Genomic DNA, 25,282 nt, shown 5'->3' on the forward strand with positions numbered 1-25,282 from the left:
ATATTTATCATGTGCAATAAAGCATAAATTAAGATTAAACCATTTTTGGAGCCTAAAGTTCTTTTACTCAATAAAACATTTTTTTATCTAGGTGTAGATAACTTCTTTAGTTCTTTGACTGTGCTTCTTAGCCCCATTTGTTTGTGTGTATCGGCAGATGACCTCCTGGAGCTATTTGTTTTGTTCTTCACAGTGAATGTTTTAGACACACTTTGATCTTGGTATCTGGCATTATTTTCCCAGTTATTACTGTAAAAAAGTTTCATTGGTATAGTCTTCTTTTACAGGGTGCCCTTGAAAGTGGAGCAAGCAAACAATGCCCGTGATGCCTTGGCAAAGACGGTCTATAGCCATCTTTTTGATCATGTGGTCAACAGAGTAAATCAGTGTTTTCCTTTTGAAACATCATCTTATTTTATTGGAGTCCTAGATATTGCTGGTTTCGGTAAGTACAGTTTTTTCCATGAATCTGTATTTGATACTTTTTATTCAGTTTTTCACATATGTTTAAAATGTAAAAAAACCTTTTTTCCCTTGTAATACCTTTCACTTGATGTATTTTCAGTTATATGTCTGTACTTAGATTTCATTTCATAATGTAATTTAAATAGGAAGCCGATGCTTAAAAAAGGGAAAAACTCATAGATTTTGGTCACACTAATGCTGAAATTAAAAACATGTTGACTGAGGGGCGCCTGGGTGGCTCATTTGGCTAAGTGTCTGACTCTTGATTCTGGCTCAGGTCATGATCTCAGGGTCATGAGATTGAACCCTGCTTGGTGTCTGCACTAGGTGTGGAGCCTGCTTAAGATTCTCTCCCCACCCCCCTTAGCCCCTCCCCCACCTCAAAAAAAAGAAAAAGAAAAAAACATGTTGATTGAAACCATTATTGTTAGGGGATGTCTCTGTACTCCTAAATGAATGCAACTGAATAAAGGTAAAGTCTTGAATGCTACTAATAAAGAAGATTAAGTCCTTAAAACCACTGACAAGAGTGTAGTGCTGGGTACAAGTTGACCTACCATATAAGCCAAACTCATTGCTCTATATAGAAATTCATCATTAGTGTTATCAACAGATAGCTATTTCCAGTGAATTCCCACCAAATGAAAAAATATTTTTTTAAGGATATAGCACATGGTATATAGTACATAAAGTACATACAAGATATTTTATGTTAATATATATTCAAGATAAATATTGAGAACAACCATGGGGCTGTGCAATCGGAAATGAAATGGATCACTAACATCTGAATGCCATGTTGTTTTGAATGACTGTTTTGTAAAAAATCTCAAAGTAAATCTGACTGATTTTATATTGGGTTTTATCAATGTGGGTGTTCCTTCTGCCTGTGTATGAGCAGTGTTTTCTTCCTGTGTAGTTTGTTTGCTTTTGCTGAGGGAGGGCTTGAGTGTTTACTTTTTGGGGGGAGTAGAGTTTTGGTTTTGATGTGATGTATATGTTAAAACTTTTTGTTCAAAGGTAGGCAAACACTCATCACTGACTTAAAATTTCAAAATCTTCAGACATTTGTTTCCTGGTCTGCACTAGTTTTAGTGTAACAGGCACATATACAGAATCATAACATTTTAGAGCTGCAGGGATCTTAGAGATAATGTAATATAGTCTTTTCATTTTAAAAATGAGTTAGTGTTCATGTTTTTTTATAACTGTAATTTTACAGATTACACAGAAAAAGATCTAAAGCACTTACATTTAAGTCATTTTTGTTCTTTAGTTAATTTAGATTGCTATTAACACCTGTACTTAAGAAAATTATGTTGTAAGTGGCTTACATTTTGTATCTTACACTATATAATATTTATCTCATTCCACACACATTGTTTTTGTTGAGTAAAACACAGTATTTTCAGTACTTAAATACTTAAAAAATTTTGTCTTGAAATAAGAGCATTTGAGGAATCTAAAACAATTATGTGAATTTTTTTTACCTAATTTTAAATTAAGCATTGATACAATAAAATTTTATCCTAAGATAAATTTATAATATGAAGTTGATGACTTTTGATTCTGGTTTTATATTTACAGAGTACTTTGAACACAACAGTTTTGAACAATTTTGCATCAACTATTGCAATGAAAAACTTCAACAATTTTTTAATGAAAGGATTCTGAAAGAGGTAATTGCTATTACAATTTAAATTTAAGAACTACATTACGCTATTTTAATTTCAAGGAACAGAGACATGCTGCAGTTACACTGATAGATGGGGTATAATGTAAGGTGGTTCAGGAGATCAGAGATGGCTAGGACAGGCCCCCAGTGGCTTAGCTGTTGCTCAGGCACATCAGAAGTGTTAATTGTACAGCTAAAGCTTAGGAACCCAATAAAAACTCTAGCAGGCACCTCCGCAGAAGTGAACATCTATTGCTTCATACTAGTGTCTTTTGCTATACTGGGAATTTCCGTTGTTTCTTTTTCTGAGTCTGTTGCCCCTACTTCTGCCACTGCCAAACAACTTTCTATTCTCATCTTTGACATTGGCATCTCCCACCCTTCCTCTGCTTTTATGCACTCTGCTACCTGCTCACCCTTTCTCTGTGTCACAGGAAAGCCACCAAATCAGTGTGGCCATTGGCCTGGAGTGCCTCTGGCCAGTGCTTTCTCTGCCAGCCTACAGTGTGCACTGCCCAGTTGCCACTGCTCCTAGTGAGTAACTGTGGGTGTGACCAACACTCACAACCCCAAGTCTAGGAAAGTTATTTTATAATTCTTTACAGAATAAGTAAAGATAAGTTTGGATCACTTGATGTGTGATTAGACTCACCATTCTTATCTTGTATTTGAATTCTCCAGTATTTTGCTATCAGTATCTCTGGCTTTCCTTCCTTTTTGAGCTATTGGAGATATGTTTTACTGAATGTAGACAGTAGAGTTACAGGGAACTCAGAGATGATCTAGTTCAGCTTTTTATTTTACAAATGAAGAAACTGATTACCAAAGCAGTTTACTGACTACTGCAGGTCTGGACCCACCTTCCAGCTGCTGGCCCACAACCATGTTCTCCTCATATTAGTACTGCTGTTTTCTAAGTTCTCTTCTCCACTGTATCTGGTCTTGAAATGTGAAATATTCTTTCCTTTTCCCATTCCATTAATCTTTGCTCACATTTTTATTTTATTTTGTTTTTATGGGTTTCCTAACACTTTCCCTGTTATAGTTTTTATTTGTATACTATACTGCAGGTTAAGCCAATTCTGGCATAAATGAACTGTAAATGAAAGGTAAACCAAATACTCATCAGTAAAGATAATTAATCTGAATGTGTTTTATCCAGACACATTAATTCTTCCATTGCTATTTTAAGTTGTACATGTGTGCTTCTCACTTAACATGCCCTAATTCTTCCCTTCCACACCAGCCCAGCAAGCTTTATCTAGAAACATGACCAGGAGATGGTATCTTGATACATGTTTATTTTTATAACAGTTCTTTAAAATAAATGTTTGGATTTCAAATTCAGATTGGTTCTTAAACGGATACTGACTTCTAAAATGATAGAAACCTTTTCTAGTATATCTTGTGGGAGGAAACATTTAAACATTTGGGAAAAAAGATTAAAATACACATCAACCTAAGCTCATTGCATTGCTCACCCATCTTTGATAAATCCTTTTTTTTTTTCTTTAAGAAGGTACCAGACTTCTATGTAGGAACTCAACTTTAACTTGTATATTATTCTTCCAAATTACATTTACTTTTTACAATGTTATATTCCTTGTATGTATCACTGTGTAGCTACTAGAGCCCATTTGCAATTAATTGCTGTTTCTTTGATTTTAGTGCCTGTATGTACATGTTAAAAATCTCTCCTATCTTTGGACAACAGTTTAGGACTATTGAGGAAATAGAAGAAAGAAATTTCATGTCAAAGGGAGCTACTTTGTTTAGCTGTTATTTAAACTTTTAAAAACTATCACAGCAAGTTCTTATGTTCTTCTATGTATTCCAGGGGTTGGTAGACTATGGCCTTTGGGACAGATCCAGCAGGCTGCCTATTTATGCAAATGAAGTTTTATTGGAACACAGCCATGCTTCTTCATTAACTGTTATCTATGGCTGCTTTTGTGTTGTAGTGGCTTAATTGAGTAGTTTTGACAAAGACCTGTGACCCACAATTGAAAATATTTACTCTCTGGCCCTTTACAGAAAAAGTTTGCTGACTCTTGGTCTATTTTTCTAATAAGTTTAACTTTAAAATTGCTGAAGGTATTTCAGAGCCTGGCCTTTCCTTGAGTTTGAACAGATCTCCATATGTGTGTGTAATTTCTCTGCATATTTCAAGAAAAGTGTGCTTATCTGTAGGTGGGAACATTTCCACATATGTAAATCATATGTTGGCCATTAGTTTCTGACTTTACCTTGCTTTAGGTGCAGGGATCTTTCTTCCCTAATGTTTTGTAAGTCTCCTTAACCCCTGAACTAGTTGGTATGAGCCTTTGTACTCTGGACTAATCAACAAAAGTTATGAGCAGAAGTGGCACAAAACACACCATTTCATATCATAACAATATTTCCATATCTGTGATTATGATTATTTTATTTTAGGAACAAGAACTTTATCAAAAAGAAGGTTTAGGTGTTAATGAAGTACATTATGTGGATAATCAGGACTGTATAGGTATGTGGGGTTTTTTTTCTACTTTTGGAAAATATGGGAAGATATAGTACCTGCTTTTACTAGTAATTTTTCTGTGCTCTGTGATTGATACTAATTGTTATGGGACTTGAAACTCGGGTATTTGAGAGAAGTTTTATTTCTCTTGTTCTGCCAGGAAGTTTTTTTCCTACCAAGGCATCAAATTCAGCCATTGGTGAAAGTTTTCCTAAAATTTCTTTTGTTTACCGTGATGAACATTTTCATTCTTAAACAGCCAACATGTGAATAAGTTAAGACAGGAACTAAATGCCTTAAGTAGTAAAGAGATAAATTATCTCACTTGAGGAAGCCCATAGGTTAGCCAGGCTCTGAGTGAGGTTTTTCAGTGTTTGACTCTTCTGTAGTTTAGTTCCCTTGTTTTGTTCTCTGCATTGTCCTCACCCTCTGATCCATTGCAAGTTAGCTTCACAAGCTTCATGTGTCAGATCTGGATAATGCAGTGCAGCCAGGAGAACGGGGTTTCTGTTTTTATCAGTAAGGAAACCTTTCCCTGTCACTCCCCAGCCTAGTGCTTAATCTTTCTTTTCTTTCCTACCTCATCGTGAAAATCAGCTATTGGGCAGATTTTGTTTTCAAAACTCCATATGACAATTGAGTCAGTAATCATGTGCTACATTTGGAGATAATGTATAATAATAATAATAATAATAATAATAGTAATAGTAATAATGCTTTATACTGATACAACTTTCCAAAGCATTTTTACATCCTAGCTGGCTCACTGAGTGTTTCCTTTACACATCACAGCCTTTCTCAGATCTATGTGCCTTTGACTTTATATCTTGGCTGGAACTCCTCCTATTTTGTTTATCTTTCAGCCCACTTTCATATCCTTCTTTGTCTATCAAAATACTCATTTATAGTTTAATTCAGCTGCCCCCCTTTCACCATCACCACTTGCCTAAAAAGTATCATTCTCTGAACAATGCAGTTAGAATTTTGATTTCTTTTCATATGTTCTATAGCTTTTGGAGTCTTGTCCTATTTAGTAGATTTTATATACTTTTTTAAGCACTTTATATTTTATAGTTATTTTGTAAGCAGGAAATTCAAATAACCTGAATGGTAGGAGGATAAAAATGTGCTGTTACTGAAGTTTTGCTGGAAAACATTTGAGTCAGTATTGAAAAGTAGTTTTAAAAGCTCTGCATGTGAAAGTTTCTGTAGTTTTACTTCATTTTGAATATAGGTATTATATGGAGAAGAGGAATTTTTGGTTCTTTAGCCTATCTCATCCAAGCTTGCAGATAGAATGGTTATTACATTAATTATATGTGTATGGTGTTATTTTTCTAAAACTTATATTAGTTTCCCCTGCTATCTGAAAATAGAGCATTTTTATGAAAACTTTGAAAGCCAAAATGGCATAAATCGGAGAAACAGTTACCATTTTGTAAGTGCAAATATTCTCTTTCGATTTCTTTCAGCTAGTGAAAATAGGTATTAATGTAGATCTTCCGTAAAAGCAAAGTGGCATAAAGTAGACTTTTCCATAGTGGAGGAAACCTATATATGATGTTACTTTCCAAAAAATTGTCAGATTTGAAATAAAATACCTGCTTTCTGTACCTGTGAGGATATTTACAAATCTGCTATATTGCTTCTGACCAGTCCTTTAAATTTGTGATTAGTAAATTGTTCATATATCTTTAAAATGTTTTTACCCTAACATATTTTAATTTTTTTTTGGAATAGATTTAATTGAAGCAAAATTAGTGGGGATATTGGATATTTTGGATGAAGAAAATCGCCTTCCCCAGCCAAGTGACCAACACTTTACATCTGCAGTTCACCAGAAGCACAAAGAACATTTCCGACTCACTGTGAGTTTACCATTCCAAAACTGAGACTCTCTGGTGAGAAAAGAAATCTTTAGAAAGATATACTAGATACTGCATATTAAATAATCAGAATAATAAATTATATGGGGCTGAGAACAACTGTAATTTATTCAGCACAACATCTTCTGTAGATAGGCACTGAATTTATACATGTATAGTTTGGGTGATGGTGATCTATCTAATGAAGACCCTTTTAGCTGGATAGAAAGTACATTTTATCTATCTAAAATGTACAAAATGGTTTACCTGCTGTTTTTATGTTCTTCCTTTTAGTAAAGTGGCCACGAGTTGCTTTTTTTTCTATCATGTGACCTTGATCACGTTCCAGGGGTTAGCACCTAGAATCACAGAGAGCCGCCAGTCTGCACGTTTGTAAGACAAGCTGTAAAGTTCATGGCTTAGAGACTGACTGGTGCAAGCAATCCATATTAGATAACGGATAGGCAATTTATTTTAATGTTCTTTCCTAGGGAGTTTTGAATGGAAAATATACTCAGAGAGGGACATAGAAACTGAAGCAGTAGAAGAATTAGCTGAAGGGAAAACCAGACACAGAGCTGTAGAAATAAATGAGAAGTACACTTGTTTTTTTCTTCCCCTTTTTGAAGATTTTTTTTTTTTTTAAATTTTAGAGAGAGAGCACATGTGCAGGGGTACGGGCAGAGAGGGAGGGAGAGAGGATCTCAAGCAGACTCTGTGCTGAGCACCCTGACAGGGGGCTCAATCTCATGACCCTGAGATCATGACCCAAGCCAAAGCCAGGAGTCAGCCGCTCAACTGACTGAGCCACCCAGGCGCCCCGTGAAGTGCACTTCTGAAAGGTCTAGAAGACCTAGTTCGCTGCACTGCTGTTGGGATATAGAGCTGTGATTGAATCCTTGCAGCAGTGAATTGTAGGGCTGGTCTGCATGAGGCTGGTCCCTGTGGCTGTTGAGGTTTACCTTATTCACCTAATTCTGTGTTTATCTTTACACTCAGCCATAATTACTTGAGCTAATACAAGGACACCTCCATCCTTGTGCCCAGTAAGAACTGATTAGCCCAGAGAAATGTGGATGTTAATTTGATCCAGGAAGATAGGTGCTGCCTTAACTTACAGAGGACAACAAAGGAAAGGCAGGAAAAGGAAGAGAAGCTGCTTAGAGTAGCAAATGCCTCCCGTTCTGTTTATTGTTTTGAGATTGTAACCTAGTGTAACAGCCAGGGCTTTGATAGCCATAGGAGCTGAAGTGAATGAAGACAAGTATTCTTGTTTCCATACATCAGTAACTAAATTAAGAATGTGTTAGGTAAATAGGTTGAATGTATTTCCTTGAAAAGCTGATGTAATTATGATAACCTCAAGGGGACTGAATCTAATAATCACCTGTCCCACTGACTTGGAGTTCTTCTGTATCCTTAAATATTTCTTATAATGGGGAGCTAGCTCTCTTCAGTGGAGATTGAAATAAAACAATATGTATCCTCAACAAACTTTTGCTATGATTGAAGATGTGTTATATCCAGTCCTATTTATTTACTGTTTACTGGTCTTTGTTATGACCAGCCTGATGCATGGTTACCTTTAACAAGAGTACTGATTGCTGGTCAACAGAATTGTGACCAGGGTCTCAGACTATCCGGAGTTATATAGTACATAAAACTACAGGGACAGCAAGCTGAAACATCAAGAATGGACTTTGGCTGCTTGTTTCAAAAGAGAACAAGAGCAAGATAGTAAATTCTAATTTTTATAAACCATTGCTTTTGTTATAATTCTTTGGAAATAAAAATAATCACTATCTATTGAACTAAATTAAGAATGTGTTAGTATGTGTTAGTATGTGCTTAGCATGTGCTAGTCATTGATCTAAGGGTTTTACTTAAAGTATTTTATTTACTCCTCATAATCTCTGAGGTGGATCCTGTTTGTATCCCCATGCTAGCGATGAGGAGACATACACAGAGAGGTTCAGTGACCGGTTCTATGTAGCATAGTGAGGAAAGTGGTGGATTTGGGAATCAGGCCAGGCATTTTGAGTCCAGCGCCTTCACTCTGACTCATGCTGGTGTTATCATCTCACAGAGAAGAGACTCCTTGGTCGGCCAGCTCTCTCACCTAGAAAAGGCCTGGTAAGGCTCTCAAAGTCTTAACTTCTGCATTTTTTTAAAAAAAGATTTTATTTATTTATTTGACAAACAGAGATCACAAGTAGGCAGAGAGGCAGGCAGAGAGAGAGAGGGGGAAGCAGGCCCCCTGCGGAGCAGAGAGCCCGGTGTGGGCTCCATCCCAGGACTCTGGGATCACAACCCGAGCCGAAGGCAGACGCCTTAACCCACTGAGCCACCCAGGCGCCCCAAGCTTCTGCATTTTTAAATGAGAATGTCCTTCTTATCCTTAGGTCATTTTGAGGGTCAGACATATACTCTTATGTGAAGGCATTTTGGAGAATTTTAAATATGAGATGCTGTAATTGATGGTATAACCCTAAAATGATTCAGTGTCCTTCAGATAGATTCAGGCTCCTCTTTACACATGTTAGGTTGTATAGCTGTAAGAGTAGGAAAGTTCCTGTACTGATTCCAGATGTGTTTTAGAACGACCTTGGCTGTACCTAGGAATCATCGGATATAAATGGTATGGGATTTAGGAGGTTTAAAAGTTCTCCAGGTAATTTGCTAATCAAGGTCAAGAACCACTACTTTAGACATAAATAGTTAACTTTATAAAATGCCCATTGTTTTGCATACTTACAGTGTTGCTTTTTTTTTGTCTTAGTCCTTTTTTCTTTTCTAAGAGATTATAACCAAATACTTGCTAGATTTCATTGGTGGTTTAAAGCTTACTGGATGTTTCAAAGGCAGTATAATTGTGTGAAGTGTGAAAATATCCTTTATAATTTTTTTAATTTTTTAGAATTAACATATAATGTATTATTTGTTCCAGGGGTACAGTTCTGTGTATCCTTTATAATTTAAGTATTTCACATCCCAGATGTTTTCTAAAGGAAATTATGTAATCTGTTTTTGATAATTTAATAACTGATATATGTACTCTTTTCAGATACCAAGAAAATCTAAGTTGGCAATTCATAGGAACATCAGAGATGATGAAGGCTTCATTATCCGGCATTTTGCAGGGGCAGTGTGCTATGAAACAGTGAGTATGACTTTTACCAAGAGAAAACCATCTGAAATTGAAGCTTCACTGTACAGAATGTTAATCTCTAGCCACATCTGGTTATTTCCATTTAAATTTAATAAAGTTTAAAATTTAGTTCCTCAGTACGCTAGCCATACTTCATGTGCTCCGTGTCTATATTGGTGGCAACTGTGTTGGACAGTGCAGATACAGAACAGTTCTGTCATCTTGGAAAATTCTATTGAACAGAGCTATATCAAAGGATATTACCATAGGATGGACTGAATCATTCCTGTTCCTTTATTTTTCAGACCCAATTTGTGGAAAAAAATAATGATGCTTTACATATGTCTCTTGAATCCTTAATATGTGAGTCCAGGGATAAATTTATACGAGAGTTATTTGAATCATCCACAAATAACAACAAGGATACGAAACAAAAAGCAGGAAAACTTAGCTTCATCAGTGTGGGAAACAAGTTTAAGGTATTTGTGTTAAATTTATTACTTGAAAAATTGTTTTTGATGCGTTTAGAGTAAAATATATTGTTTTATACTTTATAGAAGATAATATAGATTACTGTAAAAGATCCCATGAGTGAAATGCAAGAGCAGACCCTGCCTTGTTGATATTTGCATACAAAATAACATAAAATAGGTATAGTAATTGTACATACAGAAATTCTTAAATTTTATGAATCTGTTCTTTCTTGTTGCTTAACATATCTGATTCATACCTGCTTCTCCTAATGTTCTTGCTTCTGCTTACTATTTGGTTGACCTTCAAACCTTCTCTTTCCCATGTGTTTTCTGTTTCCTTCCTCATTCAACAGTTTTTTTTTAGCTGGAGTAGTCCAGCTCGGGATGGCTAGAGAGGACTAGTTGAGTTGAGAGAGAAAAGCAGGCACAGCCAGGGGCTTCAGGTAAATGATCACTTTCATAGACTCTTATTTATAGAATGGCTGCCATGTTAAAAAGAGCCTGTCTCAAGTCAATGATTCAGTTTTTAATTTATTTTCAGTGTGTTTTCTTTCACTGTGCTTTATGGGTGTATGTATTGCACTGAAATTTGATTAAAGCTTTAAATAACTTTGTAAAAGATAAGTGCTTTGTGTGACAAACCCTTCAAACTGTTTATTTAACATTGAAGAACATCTCATTTGTTTATTTTGGATCAGAAATTTATTCTTTGAAGTCTGACAAGGAATTGTCACATGATGTGTCTTAGGAATGGAACACTACTAATTGGTTCGAATTGTTGAGTATTTAGCATAGAAAAAGGTAATTTTAAAACTTCTATATCATAAGTTAAATGAATAAAAAATCATAATAAATAGGACAAAGACATGAAATTAACTTCTCTTTTATGCATTTCCACAAAATATTGTTGTTGTATTTATAAGAAAACTCAGCATATGGCTTTCATTATGAGATATTAATATTTTAATATTCAATATTATTTCAATATTAATATTTCAATATTAAAAAATGGTGTAATTAGAAACTATTTAAGCATGAGAATACTATAATAATAACAACAGTGTAAGGCTCCTGAAATCCCTTGTGGATTGAAATAAGCTCTAAATAACTACCTTCATAAAATAATGTTTATAAAGCTAGGTTTTTTTAAAAAGTAAATATAAATGTAAGAGATAGCGTTTAATACTTTTCAGGTAATTGAATAAAAAGTCTAACTTTGTTATAAGTTATATTCATTAATTATGAGTTCCTAATTCTCTTGAGCAATATTTTTTCCTCTTATTTTGATACTCTGAAATTCCTGAGTAGACATAAAATAGCAGATAGTTTAAATAATATATTAGCCTAAATGAAATGGTTATTATTATTGTTTTTGTACTGTAGTATTATAGTAGTATTGCTGGTAAGAACATACTTGAAATTTTAGACAGTATAAATAAAAACAAAAACATTCTTAAAATTCTTTGAATTAAGGTATTATGTTAAGACTTGAAATGTCTAAATATTGCTTATGTGCAAAATAGGATATATTTTACATATTAAACTGCTAAGACCTATAACAGTGATATTATTAATAATAAAATTTCAAAAATGTCTTATGAGATATTTTAACATGAAGTATTAATAATTCTTTTTAATTTAAATTCCATTAGCCAACATATATCATTAATTTCAGATGTGGTATTCAGTAATCTGTCAGTTGTATATAATACCCAGTGCTCATCACATCATGTGCCCTCCTTAATGCCCATCATCCAGTTACCCCATCTCCCCACCCATCTCCCCTCTAGCAACCCTCAGTTTATTTCCTATAGTAAAGAGTCTCTCATGGTTTGTCTCCCGCTGTAATGACTTCCCATTTAGCTTTCTCCTTGATCCTCTTCCTCTATGATCCTCTGCGATGTTTCTTATATTCCACATATGAGAGAAACCATATGATAATTATCTTAGTATTAGTAATTCTTAATTTAAAATATAATAGAATAGCTTGTTAAATTCAAGTTATTTGAAACAATAAAACAAAAGAGGCTGGCATTTACACTGAGAACTTCAGTTATCCATCATTTCTGAGAACCAGCAGTTCTCTACTGAAAAGTAACATTTTCAGGTTATTGAAACATAATTCTTTTACTGTTAGTGTTTTAGAAAAATAATCCTTTTTGATGGAAATCTTACTCTATTATGTATGTAAATATTTGTATGCTTTAAAATGAAAATAAAATACAAATAAAGCGTGGATTTCATAAAACTGTTTATACCTTGCAGCCATTGACTGCTTCCTTGATAACTGACATTTTTCCCTCTTCTCTCAAGTTTGTTTTTGCTGCTTCTACTCTTTCTCCATTTTTTTGGAGAACACTGTGCTTGGTCTGTGGGTTAAGAGGCATGGACTTTGTGACAGTTTTCTTTTCAAATTAGTGGCTCTCGTACTTGCTTTTCAGTTATTTAGTGATCCAGATTGATAAAAGTTGTCCAAACTCAGTCACCCAGATAAGTGGGGTATGGCTGTATTTTTTTAATCCATTGGGAAATTCACTCCATTTTTATGACTTAACTCTATGATACCTGAAGTATACTTCAGTATCATGGGTGAAAGAATGAATTTTATTAGGCCTTGTTGGAATTTTGGCTTTATCATTACTAGTTCCATGATCTTAGGCAAGTAAGTTATCTCCTTGAATCTTAATGCTTGTACCTAAAACATGAGGCTAATAATATATCCTTAATTAGAATTGTTGTGCAGATTAAACATGATAATGCCTGTGAAAAGCTTCGAAGGAGTACCCAACTCATGGAATGCATTCAGTACAATCTACCAGTTATTATTATTTTTAAATATAGCTGTGATCCAGTATGTTGATTTAAGAATCAGCATCTCAATTTATCTTTTTGTGAGTAGTATAATAAGTATCTTAGTATAAAATTGACATAAGAATTTTACATAATTTACTTTGTAGAGAAATAAAGCAAATCATGATATTAATATATTAAACCAGATTAAATTATTACCACTTAATATTATTATAAATAGGAAAATATAGTAACTCATAGTGTTTATTGTCAAGTTGTTTTTGAGAAAATTGTCCAAGCTTTTAAAAATAACTGGAATGTGAAATATTTTAAAATAACAAAGGGGGGGCGCGCCTGGGTGGTTCAGTCATTAAGGGTCTGCTTTCCGCTCAGGTCATGATCCCAGCGCTCAGGTCATGATCCCAGCGTCCTGGAATCAAGCCCCACATCAGGCTCCCTGCTCAGTGGGAAGCCTGCTTCTCCCTCTCCCACTCTCCCTGCTGGTATTCCCTCTCTCGCTGTGTCTCTCTGTCAAATAAATGAATAAAATCTCTAAAAAAAAAGTAACAGAGGGTTTCTATAGCTAGGCAGGACAACTTCATTTAAGATAAGTGTTATATAAAACATTTCCAATATATACCGTTAGTGTGTATTTTAAGTATGTCTTCATTCTTCAGTGGAATCTGACAGCAGCTACACCCAGCTTGCTACATATTCAAGTACTGCCCCATTAATCTCTTCTGGAATGCATCTGCAGTATTTTCATTTACTTCCTTTGTTGCCTGTACACTTTTTGCTCTTCCATCCCACCTGCAAGTGTGCATGTATATTTTTTAGCCTTGCTAATATTCAGTCTTTTAATGATATAAGTTCTGTATAAGTCATGTAAGTTATTGTCCTTAGCATTATATTAGCCATATATTGTGCATGTTACTGTCAAAGAATTTATGTATCAGTTGTTAAATTGTACCGTGTTGTATGTTGATGTTATTGCATGTTATTTTATGCTAATGTTGGAGAGCTAATATTAACTTAATAACATTGTGTACTTTTGCTTTTTGAAATAATGAAGTGATTTTCTTTCTTCTACAGACACAACTAAATCTGCTTCTGGATAAACTTCGAAGTACTGTGAGTACACTTAGAAAAATCGAGGGTTTTTAAATGGTCCTCTTTAAATTACTAGTAATTACTCAAATAGGCACAGTAAACCTGGAATGATTAGAAATTTTTTTTTTTTTAAGATTTTATTTCTATTTGAGAGAAAGTGAGAGAGTGAGCACAAACCAGAGGAGAGGTAGAGAAGCAGGTTACCCACTTGAGCAGGGAGCCCATCATGGGACTTGATCCCAGGACTCCGGGATCATGACCTGAGCCCAAGGCAGAGGCTCAACCAACTGAGCCACCCAGGCGCCCATAGAAGGTAATTCTTAAACTGAATTGCCTCATTTTGAAAAATCAGTTTTTAGGGGCGCCTGGCAGGCTCAGATGGTTAAGCCTCTGTTTTCAGTTCAGGTCATGATCTCAGGGTCCTGGAATTGAGCCCTGTGTAGGGCTCCCATCTCAGTGGGGAGCCCACTTCTCCCTTTCTCTCTGCCCTCCCTCTGCTTTTGTGCTGTCTCTTTCTCAAATGAATAGATAAAATATTTTTAAAAAATTAAAAATCATTTTTCAAATGTCATTTTGGTTAGGCTTTTTCTGGAGAAAAGTCAAATATATATGTGAAGTCATGATTTTAGAAATATACAGAATTCTCCCAATGTTATTAAATTAGTTATCCTGTAGTTTCAGAAAAGTGAAAATAATTAGTTATGTGGAGAAGAAAATGTATTTTTTTAGGATTAAACATAATGCATGTAATTCATTTTCATTTTATTATTCTAATGGTTACATTCTCCAGCATGGCAGCGTTGATATGGAAAAAATGGGCATGATATCTTTATGCCCTGTTATAGAGGCAGAATTTCTTAGGATCTTTTTTTTTAACTAGTTTTAGTAGTTCACTGTATTTTTTATTTTTTTATTTTTTGTTTTTAAAGATTATTTATTTGAGGGGGAGGAAGGGGAAGGGCAGAGGGAGAGGGAGAGAGAGTCTTAAACATACTCTGAGCTGAGTGCAGAGCCCAATTCAGGGCTCTTATCTCATGACCCAAAAATCATGACCTGAGCCAAAACCGAGAGTCTGATGCCCGACTAACTCTGCCATCCAGGTGCCTCAGTTCGCTCTTTTTTTAAATGGAAAATTTATCAGAGAAATAAGTTTGATATGTGGGTTATATAAATGATGCATGATTCCACGGTGAGACATTTTTTAAATAGATCTGCTGAACTAACCAGGTATTCTTCCTTATCAAGTCGGCATTTTGGAAAGCCAGATAATTATTCTGTTGGTGCTGTTATTGCTTAACTTATTGTTAGACTGGCTTTGCGGGCCATTAAGAAATTTTTGCCCATGTCCTCATTGTTTGCAAATATTTATCTCTTATGAACCAAACAGCTTTAAAAACCAAATCTGTTAAGGAGGGTGTTTTATTTTTGTCACCCAAATATAGTGCTATTATAAAATAAGGAGAGTACTTTTGTGATTTATAAGAAGAAGGTATTTCTAAAAAGTGTTCTGAAAGTGTTTGCAATGAGCATCATTGTTGAAATAGCTATTCAGTGTTCTGCTGGGACTACTGTGAAAATAAACAGTAATTTGGAAGTCAAGTATGTTCACTTTAATACCCAACAGTTTCATTGTGTACACATATATATATTCTTTCTGCCTCATTCAGCATAATCTGATAACTGATTCCAAATGAATGCCTTTAAAAGCTTTTTAAACTACTGTTTAACAAATAGAACTTTAAAATGTGCAGTGGTGCAGCTTCAGGACTTACTGTATACTTTTGAAGTAGAATGATGAAAAAGGTTGAACTTTTCTCCCCACTTTGGTCTAAATTTGAAGAGGAAGAACTTTATTTCTCCTGTTATAGGACAGTTTTCTTATCACAGAAATATGGCACATCAATGCACTTAAAAGTAGAATAAAATCATATATATATATCAGCCTGAAAAATATATTGTTTAAATATGTTAAAATATTTAATGATGAGTTTTCTTTTTACAATAACACAATTTTTGGCACTCAAATCTACAATTCTCCCACCCCCCCGTTTCTTTCTTTCTTTCTTCCAATATATTTGTTTTGGAGAGAGAGCATGAATGCAAGGGGCAGAGGGAGAGGAAGAGAGAATCCCAAGCAGGCTCCATGCTTAGTGTGGAGCCTGACGTGGAGCTCTGTCCCACAACCCCAAGATCACAAACTGAGCCAAAACCAGGAGTCGTGTTTCCAATGGACTCTGCCACCCAGGCGTCCAGTATTTTTCTGATATTAGTATATAATGCAGAGATTCATTCCAAGCTTGAAGTTTTAAAACTGTCTAATTAAGTTTTAAATTCCTTAGTGATTATTTTAAAAGAGTTCAAATATTAATGTTAACGTGTCTGAAATTTACTGATATTAATAAAAATAGAAAAGCAAGAATGCTCTATGTGTAGTCTTTAAAAAGTACCTTTATTCTCCTAGGGTGCAAGCTTTATTCGTTGTATCAAACCTAATTTAAAGATGACAAGCCACGACTTTGAAGGTGCCCAAATTTTATCTCAACTTCAATGTTCAGGTATTTTCATATTTTTGTAATTTATATTCATGTGTGTTGGGAGTCTTAGCTCAGATACACTTTACTATGTATAGTGTTTTCAAACAACTCACAGTTATCTTGATTGTTTTTAAGTGGATTGATTTTTACTTTCTATTTCTTTTAATTATAAGAAAAGTATGGCTAACAAATTATTTGAACAATACTGGGGTATAGTTTATTGTGAAATAAAACAATTTTACAGCATTGAAGTAAAATTTATGAAAACTCTTTAACTGCAAACCTAGGTCTTCCTTAAGTAGGTTGCTTTCTGATGGCCTTCTCAGCCTGACAGCATTTCATTTCTCATGCCCCATGTAGGTGGGGCAGGAGTTAGGTTTTGGTGTCCTTGCTCTCACTCTCCCACTTATAAAAAAATGAAAACACAATGCCCTTGGCTGCTGCAGAACTTCTATGCACTTGGTTAAACCACATCCTATCTCTCACCTGCCACATTCTAACTTTGCTCAGTCACAGAAGTCTTGGGCACCAGGCTCTGTTTTTCCTGTACTGCATGCATATCCATCTGCTGTCTCCACCCATTCTACTCCTACTTTCTCCCAAGGCGTTAGTCTTCTCCTTGCCTTTTGATCTTTCTCAGGCTTGTGATACTTCCTTAAACTGTCTTGTCTTTCTCACTCCTTATATTGTTCCTCTTAAAATCAGATTTATTATAGAATCACTTAAGTTTCAGGGTCTCTCATTTAGTTGGGCTGCTTTGAAAGTGCTGTACCTGCTTTTGTATTCTTTTGTAATTTTGTACTTTTTTCTTAAATTACAATTATATAAGCTTTAGGCAGACTCACCCTGTTGTCCTCAAATCTGAGTCTCTGCCAACAGACAGCCTTACTTCTTTACAAGAAGATGGAAAGCTTCACCTGTGTGCTCCCAAACACTGCTATCTACCTGCATGACCTTCCCTCCTATGAAGAAGGTGGAAGTGCCTCTCTTCTTAGTTGAGATAATAATTCTTTGGAATCATCCCTCCTACCTTCTTATGAATCTTCAATATCGATTAGCTATATATTGAACCATTCCCTTTGAGGTGGTTTCTCTCATTACCATTTAAATATGTGGAGACCTCATCTTAATTCCCTCTGACCCACATTCCCTTCCACCTTCTTCCTTATATCTCATCTCACTTTTTGTTCTCTAGTTTTTCCCTTTCAGTCCAAGAGTAGTCCATTCTTGCTTTCTCAGTTTCCTGCCTTCCACTCACTCTTTAACCCAAGAGAATTCAGGTTCCACCTTGATCAGTCCAACAAAATGATGCTTGATAAGGTCACCCGTAATTTCCCTGATCCTAAATCAGATGTTCATTTTGCAGCCTGTCTCTTAGTAGATGTCACAGCAGCATTTGACTTGACCAGTCCCCCTCACGTATCTTTGCCTTGGCTCCTGATTCAGCTCATGTTCCTGCTTTTCTCTTTAATTCTTGGCTAATTCCTGACTCCTCTATAGGGTCTTCTTCTTTTACCTGGGTATTATATGTTAGAGTTTTTCAGGCTTTGGGTTAGGCCTCGTTTCTTTCTCACTCTTAACCAGTGCTGTCTGATACAACTTTCCATGTTGATGGAAATATTTTGTATCTGTTATATAGCATGGTAGATACTTGTGGCTGTTGAGCACTTGAAATGTGTCTGTGTGACTTAGATACTGATTTTTAAATTTTATTTAATTTTTTAAAATTTAAATAGTCACATGTAGCTAGCACAACTACAGACCATGTGGCTAATGATGCCATATTGGACACCATAGTTACATATTCTCCATCTAAGTGTCCCCAAGTCCCTCTGGTGTGACCTCCTAAACAGTGAGTACCCCCCCCAGATTTATCAAAATGTAATTGAACTATAAAATTATATAAGTTCAAGGTGTACAATGTGTTGACTTGATACCCTTTTACATTGTAAAATGATTATCCCCATGACATTAGCTAACTGTCTCATCAGATTACATAAGTACCAGTTCTTTTTTGTGGTGGGAATATTTAAGATCAGCTCTGTTAGCAAACAGTGTAGTCTTAGTATTCCCTAATCTAAGCTATCGCCATCTTTCACCTGGCTTTTTGCTGTAGCTTTCTAGGTATTCTCCTTACATCTGCTCCGTCTGTTCTTCACATACATCCAGACTCATTGCTTTATAACTCAAGTCTGAGCATGTCTTTTTACTGCTTAAAATTCTGTATAATGGCTTCCGAGTATTATTAGGGGAAAGAGCAAAGTCCTAGTAGCTTATGAAGACCCATAAGGTCTAGTCCATGCGTTCCTAGCTCCATCTTTTCCCACTGTCTCTCTTCTCTGTGCTTCAACCAAGCTGGCCTTTGTTTTGTCATTGAATGCTCCATATTCCCTCCTGCCCCAGGGCCTGTGTACATGCTGCTTCCTCTGTTTGAGGAGCTCTTGCCTCTCCTTTGTTTTCATCTTGCATATCTATGCTTGGTTGTCCTTTCCTTGTGAAAGCCTTTCTTGATATCCCTAAGAGGAAGGGGGTCTGAATAAAGGGCGCTGAACATTTTGATTATAGTCATAAATTTTATATGTATTTGTATAATTATTTTTTTCTCTAATCTATAAATCCCTTGAGGGCAGAAACAGTGTCTCTTTTGGCTTGCATTTATCCCAGCCTCCTAGCAGTGCAGACCTTATACTGGACTCAGAAAATATTTGTTGAATGAAATGCAAAGTCTAGCACATATGACGGTTTATTTGTGAATAATTTTAACAAATGCTGGAAGGTTAAATAATTCATGTCTGCTGTATTCATATGTATAGTTTGGATTTTTTTTAATTAATTAATTTGAGAGAGAGAGAGCATGAGCAGGAGGGGAAGAGGGAGAGAGAATCTCAAGCAGACTGTGCCAAGTGCAGAGCACAACATGGGACTGGATGTCAGGACCCTGTGGTCACAACCTGAGCTGAAACCAGGAGTTGGATGCTTAACAGACTGTGCCACCCGGGTGCCCCACTATGGATGTATTTTTGTAGTATTTTCTTCAGGTAGTTTTGAGTTTGCTTTTTTCTCATTTAAATTTCTCTTAAGGGTTAGTTTAGCCTAATATCACAAATCATTTATTTTGTAAGTGATCATTTTGACTTACATATGGTAAGTCAAGCATGTTTACATTTAGCTATATATACTAATAAGTTGGTAGAGTGTGGGGTTACAGATGCTTTAGCTGGGATTTCTCTTTCAGTTAAGCAGTGTATTTCAGATATTAAGATGTGTTGACAGCTTAATAGATGACACCAATTCATAGTAGTTTGATTCTTTTTTGAAGTAATAATGATAGTAAAATGGTATAGAATTGATTCTAGTCATGTGGCCACATAATGAGAAAAATAAAAAAATATCAAAAACAGTAGAAATAAAAATATTTATGAAGCTTTCTAAAATAAAGGGATTTAAGAAACAAGATGAGATCGGGAGGGAGACAAACCATTAGAGACCTTTAATCTCACAGAACAAACTGAGGTTGCTGGGGGGTTGAGGGGGTAGGGATAGGGTGGCTGGCTTATGGACACTGGGGAGGGAGGGTATGTGCTGTGGTGAGTGCTGTGAAATGTGTAAGCCTGATGATTCACAGACCTGTACCCCTGAAACAAATAATACATTATTTGTCAATAAATTTTTTTTTTAAAAGGCATGTAAGATTTGAATTCTACACTGCCTTTCTATTTTCATTATTTTTTTCCAAATTAAGGAAAATTAATTCATTTAGTACATCATTTACTAAAATTACTATCTTCTCATCAGCCAACATCAGGGCAAAGTAGGGGAGGATAAGAGAAGGCAGATGTTCTTCCTCTGTAACCTTGGGGTTGTGCTGCCTGTCTGTGGCAACAAAAAGCATTCTGAGTATAACCAGTCAGACTGCATCAACAAGCCCCTCACCAAACTCTTAGAGAAGGAGCCAGGGAATGGAAATTTCTAGAAGGAAGAGTACTTGATTTGGTGTTTTTAATTTTTATTTTTTAAGCGTTGAAAGGTCTTTATTGTAAATTATCTTCAGGTGCTGAGAAAGCAGTCCAGGGCTTGGCAATTTGTTAAGCTTCATGATATTCTTAATGAACTTTTGTCAGACAGTTCATATGCTGTCTTCAACTATTGGGCAAGCCAAGAGACTCAGAGGTGGCAGATGTATACATTCCCTAGGGTACTTGTTTATTTGATATAAATGGACAAGAATTGTAACAATACCAAACCTTTAATTTCTCCTAGCAGAGCCCAGAACTAATTAGATTTAATTTTAGATATTTCTTTCAATAGGAATGATTGCCTTTATGTGCTTCATTAATTAGTATAAAAGTTACAGTAGTTACATTATTGACTCTAACAAAAATCAAATAGTACAGAATAATATAAGTAAAAAGTCTCATTTCTCAGGGACGACCACTTAATTCTGTTTTGGATATGTTTCTTCTACTGGTTGAATCTCTGCCATGTTCTTTTTAATGAATATATCATATTCTACCATATGATTGTAACATAATTTAATTGATTGATATTTAAGTTGTTTCTGGTTTTTTTTTTTCCATCACAGTGACGCAGTGGACATGTGTGCATTCTCTATGAATATCTTTGTCCACATGTGTGATAAATTGTAGGATAGATTCAAAGAAGTAGAAAGTACTGAGTCAAGGGAATAAATATTTCCAAGTTGCTATCCAAAATTGTTGCACTGGTATACTTTCCCAATGGTAGTATAGGTGTGTGTTTTCTTACATTGTCATCAACCCTGAGTACCATTGGTCTTTTATACCTTTGCCAGGTAGGTTAAAAGTCATTAGGTTAAAATCCAATTTGACTGCCTAGAAAATATATCTTTCCTATGATATTATGTCAAAATAAACATCCACTCATTTAAAAAAAAATTTAGTAGTTTCATTTTGCTAATTTAAATTTTTTTTTAAAGATTTTATTTATTTATTTGACGGATATCACAAGTAGGCAGAGAGGCAGGCAGAGAGAGAGGAGGAAGAAGCTCCCTGCTGAGCAGAGAGCCCAATGTGGGGCTCGATCCCAGGACCCTGGAATCATGACTGGAGCTGAAGGCAGAGGCTTTAACCCATTGAGCCACCCAGGTGCCCCTGAATTTTTGACCACCAGGAATTTAATTTGATATAAGGAATGAGATTGGGATCCAGTGTTATGTTTGTTTTCTAAATGGTTGGCCATTTGTCCTAATATTTTTTTGTTGAATTATTTTATCCCTGTTGATTTGAAAGTCCCAGAGAGTGAAACCTAGGTATTTTTTATAAATAAAAGTACTAGCATTATCTATAGTTGTTGAGCCTTCCCCTGACTACTTCATACTTTTCCTAACATGAACAGTTCATACTGATTCAAGGCTCAAATTACAAGCTACTAGAGTTATACTGAAAATATTCATTCTAAATAGACTAGTTTCTTTGAGAGGTGAGTGAAAGGGATCTTTATAGTGAAATAGTGAGCTCTCCTTTCTTTTTCTTTTGCTTTGTGTAAGCATAGGTAAGAATTTGGAAATGTGTCTGGCTACTTCTTGGGGACTCTATCAGGAATCTTATTTTAAAATTAGCCTCAGAACTGGGTAAGTGGCTTAATGCAGGCCTTTACCTCATATGCTATTGATTGTGACAGACGTTTCTAGCAGAAAAAAGAAACTAGATTGAGCTTTCTAGGGACCAGTAATTTATCCCTAGAAAATAGTTGGGAAAGCTGATTTTTGAGGAAATTTGCTAGAATAGTTTTAGGTAGCGGGTATGTTCGTACTTATTGAATATGAGTATGATATTCCCTATGTAATATTTCATTGTTGATGATTCCTGTAAATTGCCCTTTTCTAAATATTAATTTGTAAAATTGTTAGATCATTTACAAGTTCTTTTTGGACTTCTGTTCAGAGATTGGCAATAATTTGTGTTTGTTTATGAATCTAGGTATGGTGTCTGTTTTGGACTTAATGCAGGGTGGTTTCCCATCACGAGCTTCCTTTCATGAACTCTACAACATGTATAAAAAGTATATGCCAGATAAACTTGCAAGATTAGACCCAAGACTGTTTTGTAAGGTACAAATACTGCTTAAACTGAAATTTCTTAGCTATGAACTATCTTTCTTACTAATTACTGTTTGGCATTTAACTTTTGAACTTTTATTTTTCAGGCTCTTTTTAAAGCTTTGGGCTTAAATGAAGTTGACTACAAGTTTGGATTAACAAAAGTATTTTTTAGACCTGGCAAGGTAAATACGTCTTATTTTCAACTTTAACATGATGAATATGGATAGTAGGAGTCAATGCGTATTTTTGTGTTTAGTGATTTGTGTTATTCATGAATTATGATCACCAACAGTATGTGTATATATACACACAATTTCCCTACCTGTGAGAAGTTTGCAATGTGTAATATTTTGTACAAGTTTTACAACTTCTATTTCACATTCAGAAGTACTGGAATCAGGGCATTGTTTAATTGGATTCTTTGCTTAAATAAGGATTAACCAGAAAATACTTAAAATTTATTTTTTAAAATTTATTTTATTTAATTTATTTTTTTAAGTAGGCTCCATGCCCAATGTGGGGCTTGAACTTAAAATCCCGAGATAAAGAGTCCCATGCTCTACCACTGAGGTAGAGCGCCCCTACCAGAAAATACTTACTGAAATCTTTTCTTTTCTTTTCTTTTCTTTTCTTTTCTTTTCTTTTCTTTTCTTTTCTTTTCTTTTCTTTTCTTTTCTTTTCTTTTTTTTAAGATTTTTATTTATTTATTTGACAGACCGAGATCACAGGTAGGCAGAGAGGCAGGCAGAGAGAGGAGGAAGCAGGCTCCCTGCTGAGCAGAGAGCCTGATGCAGGGGCTCTATCCCAGGACCCTGGGATCATGACCTGAGCCGAAGGCAGAGGCTTTAACCCACTGAGCCACCCAGGCGCCCCTGAAATCTTTTCTAAAACATTAATTCATTTTTCAATAATTAAAAATTTTGCAGTAACTTTGAGTCTTCCTTGTAAGAACAAGTTTTATTGGCGTATGATAGTCATATAAGATATAGGAAATTGGACTGAAGTTTGTGCTAATTCCTGTCAAACCCCAGAATGAGTGAATGTATGTACTTTTGTATGTAACATAATTAGGCTAACCCGTAGTTTTTGTATTTATAGATTTTTTACTAAATTACAAGACTGACTTATAGAGTATTTCATAGCAAATATGTACAAAACAAAAACATCTAAATGCTGTTCACAGTCTGTTTGTAATATTGTCACCATTCCTAACTTTGAATTGAATAATAGCATCCTCATAATTTTAAACACAACTATAATTATATAATAGCCAACTATGCTTGTTTGACTTAGCAATATTATTAATAAATATCTCTACTGCCTTGAAAGCTGGATTAATGATAATCTGATTTCACATTTTTGGGCATGAGATAAAAATCTATGTAATACCTCTCTCTGAATATTTTTACTGCAGAGGACCCATACCATTTCTTGTATAAAAGAAAAAAAATTAAAAGAAAACAAATATATATTCATAGTTGGCTTAGCTATAATCATACATATTTATCATAAGTTCAACATTTCTCTTATATCAGGGCTATAGTAATAATTTTAGAATTAATAGCCTGAGAAAACACTTGGTCTTATTTGCCCTGAGAAAAATTAGTCAGAAGAGTATGTTGAAAACATAAAGCAGGTTTTCAAAGATCTTTATTCTTGTTATGTTACCTTTAACTTTATTTTTGATTATAAGAAGACTTTGTATTGATAGGTGTGACATCCTTAGTATATTGTCGTGAGGTATTTGATAAAGGATAGAAATCATTTTATAATTTGGTGGTAAGTTGTGAAAATAATGCATTTTATTTTATAATAGCCTAATAGCTCTTTTATTTGTATTGTCTTTCTCTTAGTAGTGATTTCTTGTATCTGACCAAAATGAGGATGGAGGTTGGGAAAGTCAGTAGTTTTAGTGGTACCTGATTTTATTATACAGATGACCTTTACTTGTCAGAAACTGTACACAGTTATCTACATAAGTATGTGGATGAGCAATTCAGAAACATATTAGCCCTTTTATCATTGTTTCCTCGGTTAAACTTTTTTTCCAACCATCTGCAATTGTCATTTAAGGTTTTTTCTACTTTTATTATTGAATCTGCTAACTAGTAATGAGTAACTCCCTTTTACCCCTCCAAAAAAGGATGCTGACGGAAGAAAGAGAAAGGGAGCAAAATATAGCTAAATATGTCTGAATTTGCTGAGACTTATGTCTGTAATTGGTTTGTGATCATTTCCAGGAAGTTAGATTTTTGACTTGACTTCTGGTTATTTTGTATCTCTCTGTGTGTTTAAACACATTTGTCTTTTGATACTGATGCTAAACTATTTCATTTTCTAGTTTGCAGAATTTGATCAAATCATGAAGTCTGACCCTGATCATTTAGCAGAATTGGTTAAAAGAGTCAATCACTGGCTTATCTGCAGTCGCTGGAAGAAAGTTCAGTGGTGCTCACTCTCAGTCATCAAATGTAGGTGTTTTCTTTTACGTCAAGATCTGTAATTATTTTGGAAGTGAATTGGTTTATGGAATATTATGTGTTATCACAGTGGTGAGTGCTGGGCCACAGGGACCACTTTGCTTATTTATCCTGTGTTCCTGATTCCATGTAACACCTCCATGTAGTGAACATGGTAAATATT

General features: G+C 35.0%; 1 protein-coding gene across 9 annotated transcripts in view; it reads left to right on the forward strand.

Moving 5' to 3' along the window:
* The window catches only part of MYO6 (myosin VI), an 87,214-nt gene that overhangs the window by 38,619 nt on the left and 23,313 nt on the right, over positions 1–25,282 (forward strand). For all 9 annotated transcript variants that reach the window (XM_032873182.1, XM_032873183.1, XM_032873185.1 and 6 more), the window contains exons 12-22: positions 288–445; positions 2,053–2,144; positions 4,574–4,646; positions 6,381–6,508; positions 9,570–9,665; positions 9,959–10,132; positions 14,009–14,047; positions 16,488–16,581; positions 22,518–22,648; positions 22,744–22,821; positions 24,981–25,110. In XM_032873182.1, coding sequence (XP_032729073.1) covers positions 288–445; positions 2,053–2,144; positions 4,574–4,646; positions 6,381–6,508; positions 9,570–9,665; positions 9,959–10,132; positions 14,009–14,047; positions 16,488–16,581; positions 22,518–22,648; positions 22,744–22,821; positions 24,981–25,110 — 1,193 coding nt within the window. The remainder of the gene's footprint in view (positions 1–287; positions 446–2,052; positions 2,145–4,573; positions 4,647–6,380; positions 6,509–9,569; positions 9,666–9,958; positions 10,133–14,008; positions 14,048–16,487; positions 16,582–22,517; positions 22,649–22,743; positions 22,822–24,980; positions 25,111–25,282) is intronic.

This window comes from Lontra canadensis, unplaced genomic scaffold (assembly GCF_010015895.1).
Source record: "Lontra canadensis isolate GAN:19392208 unplaced genomic scaffold, GSC_riverotter_1.0 scaffold47, whole genome shotgun sequence".
In the NCBI taxonomy this organism is placed as follows: domain Eukaryota; kingdom Metazoa; phylum Chordata; class Mammalia; order Carnivora; family Mustelidae; genus Lontra; species Lontra canadensis.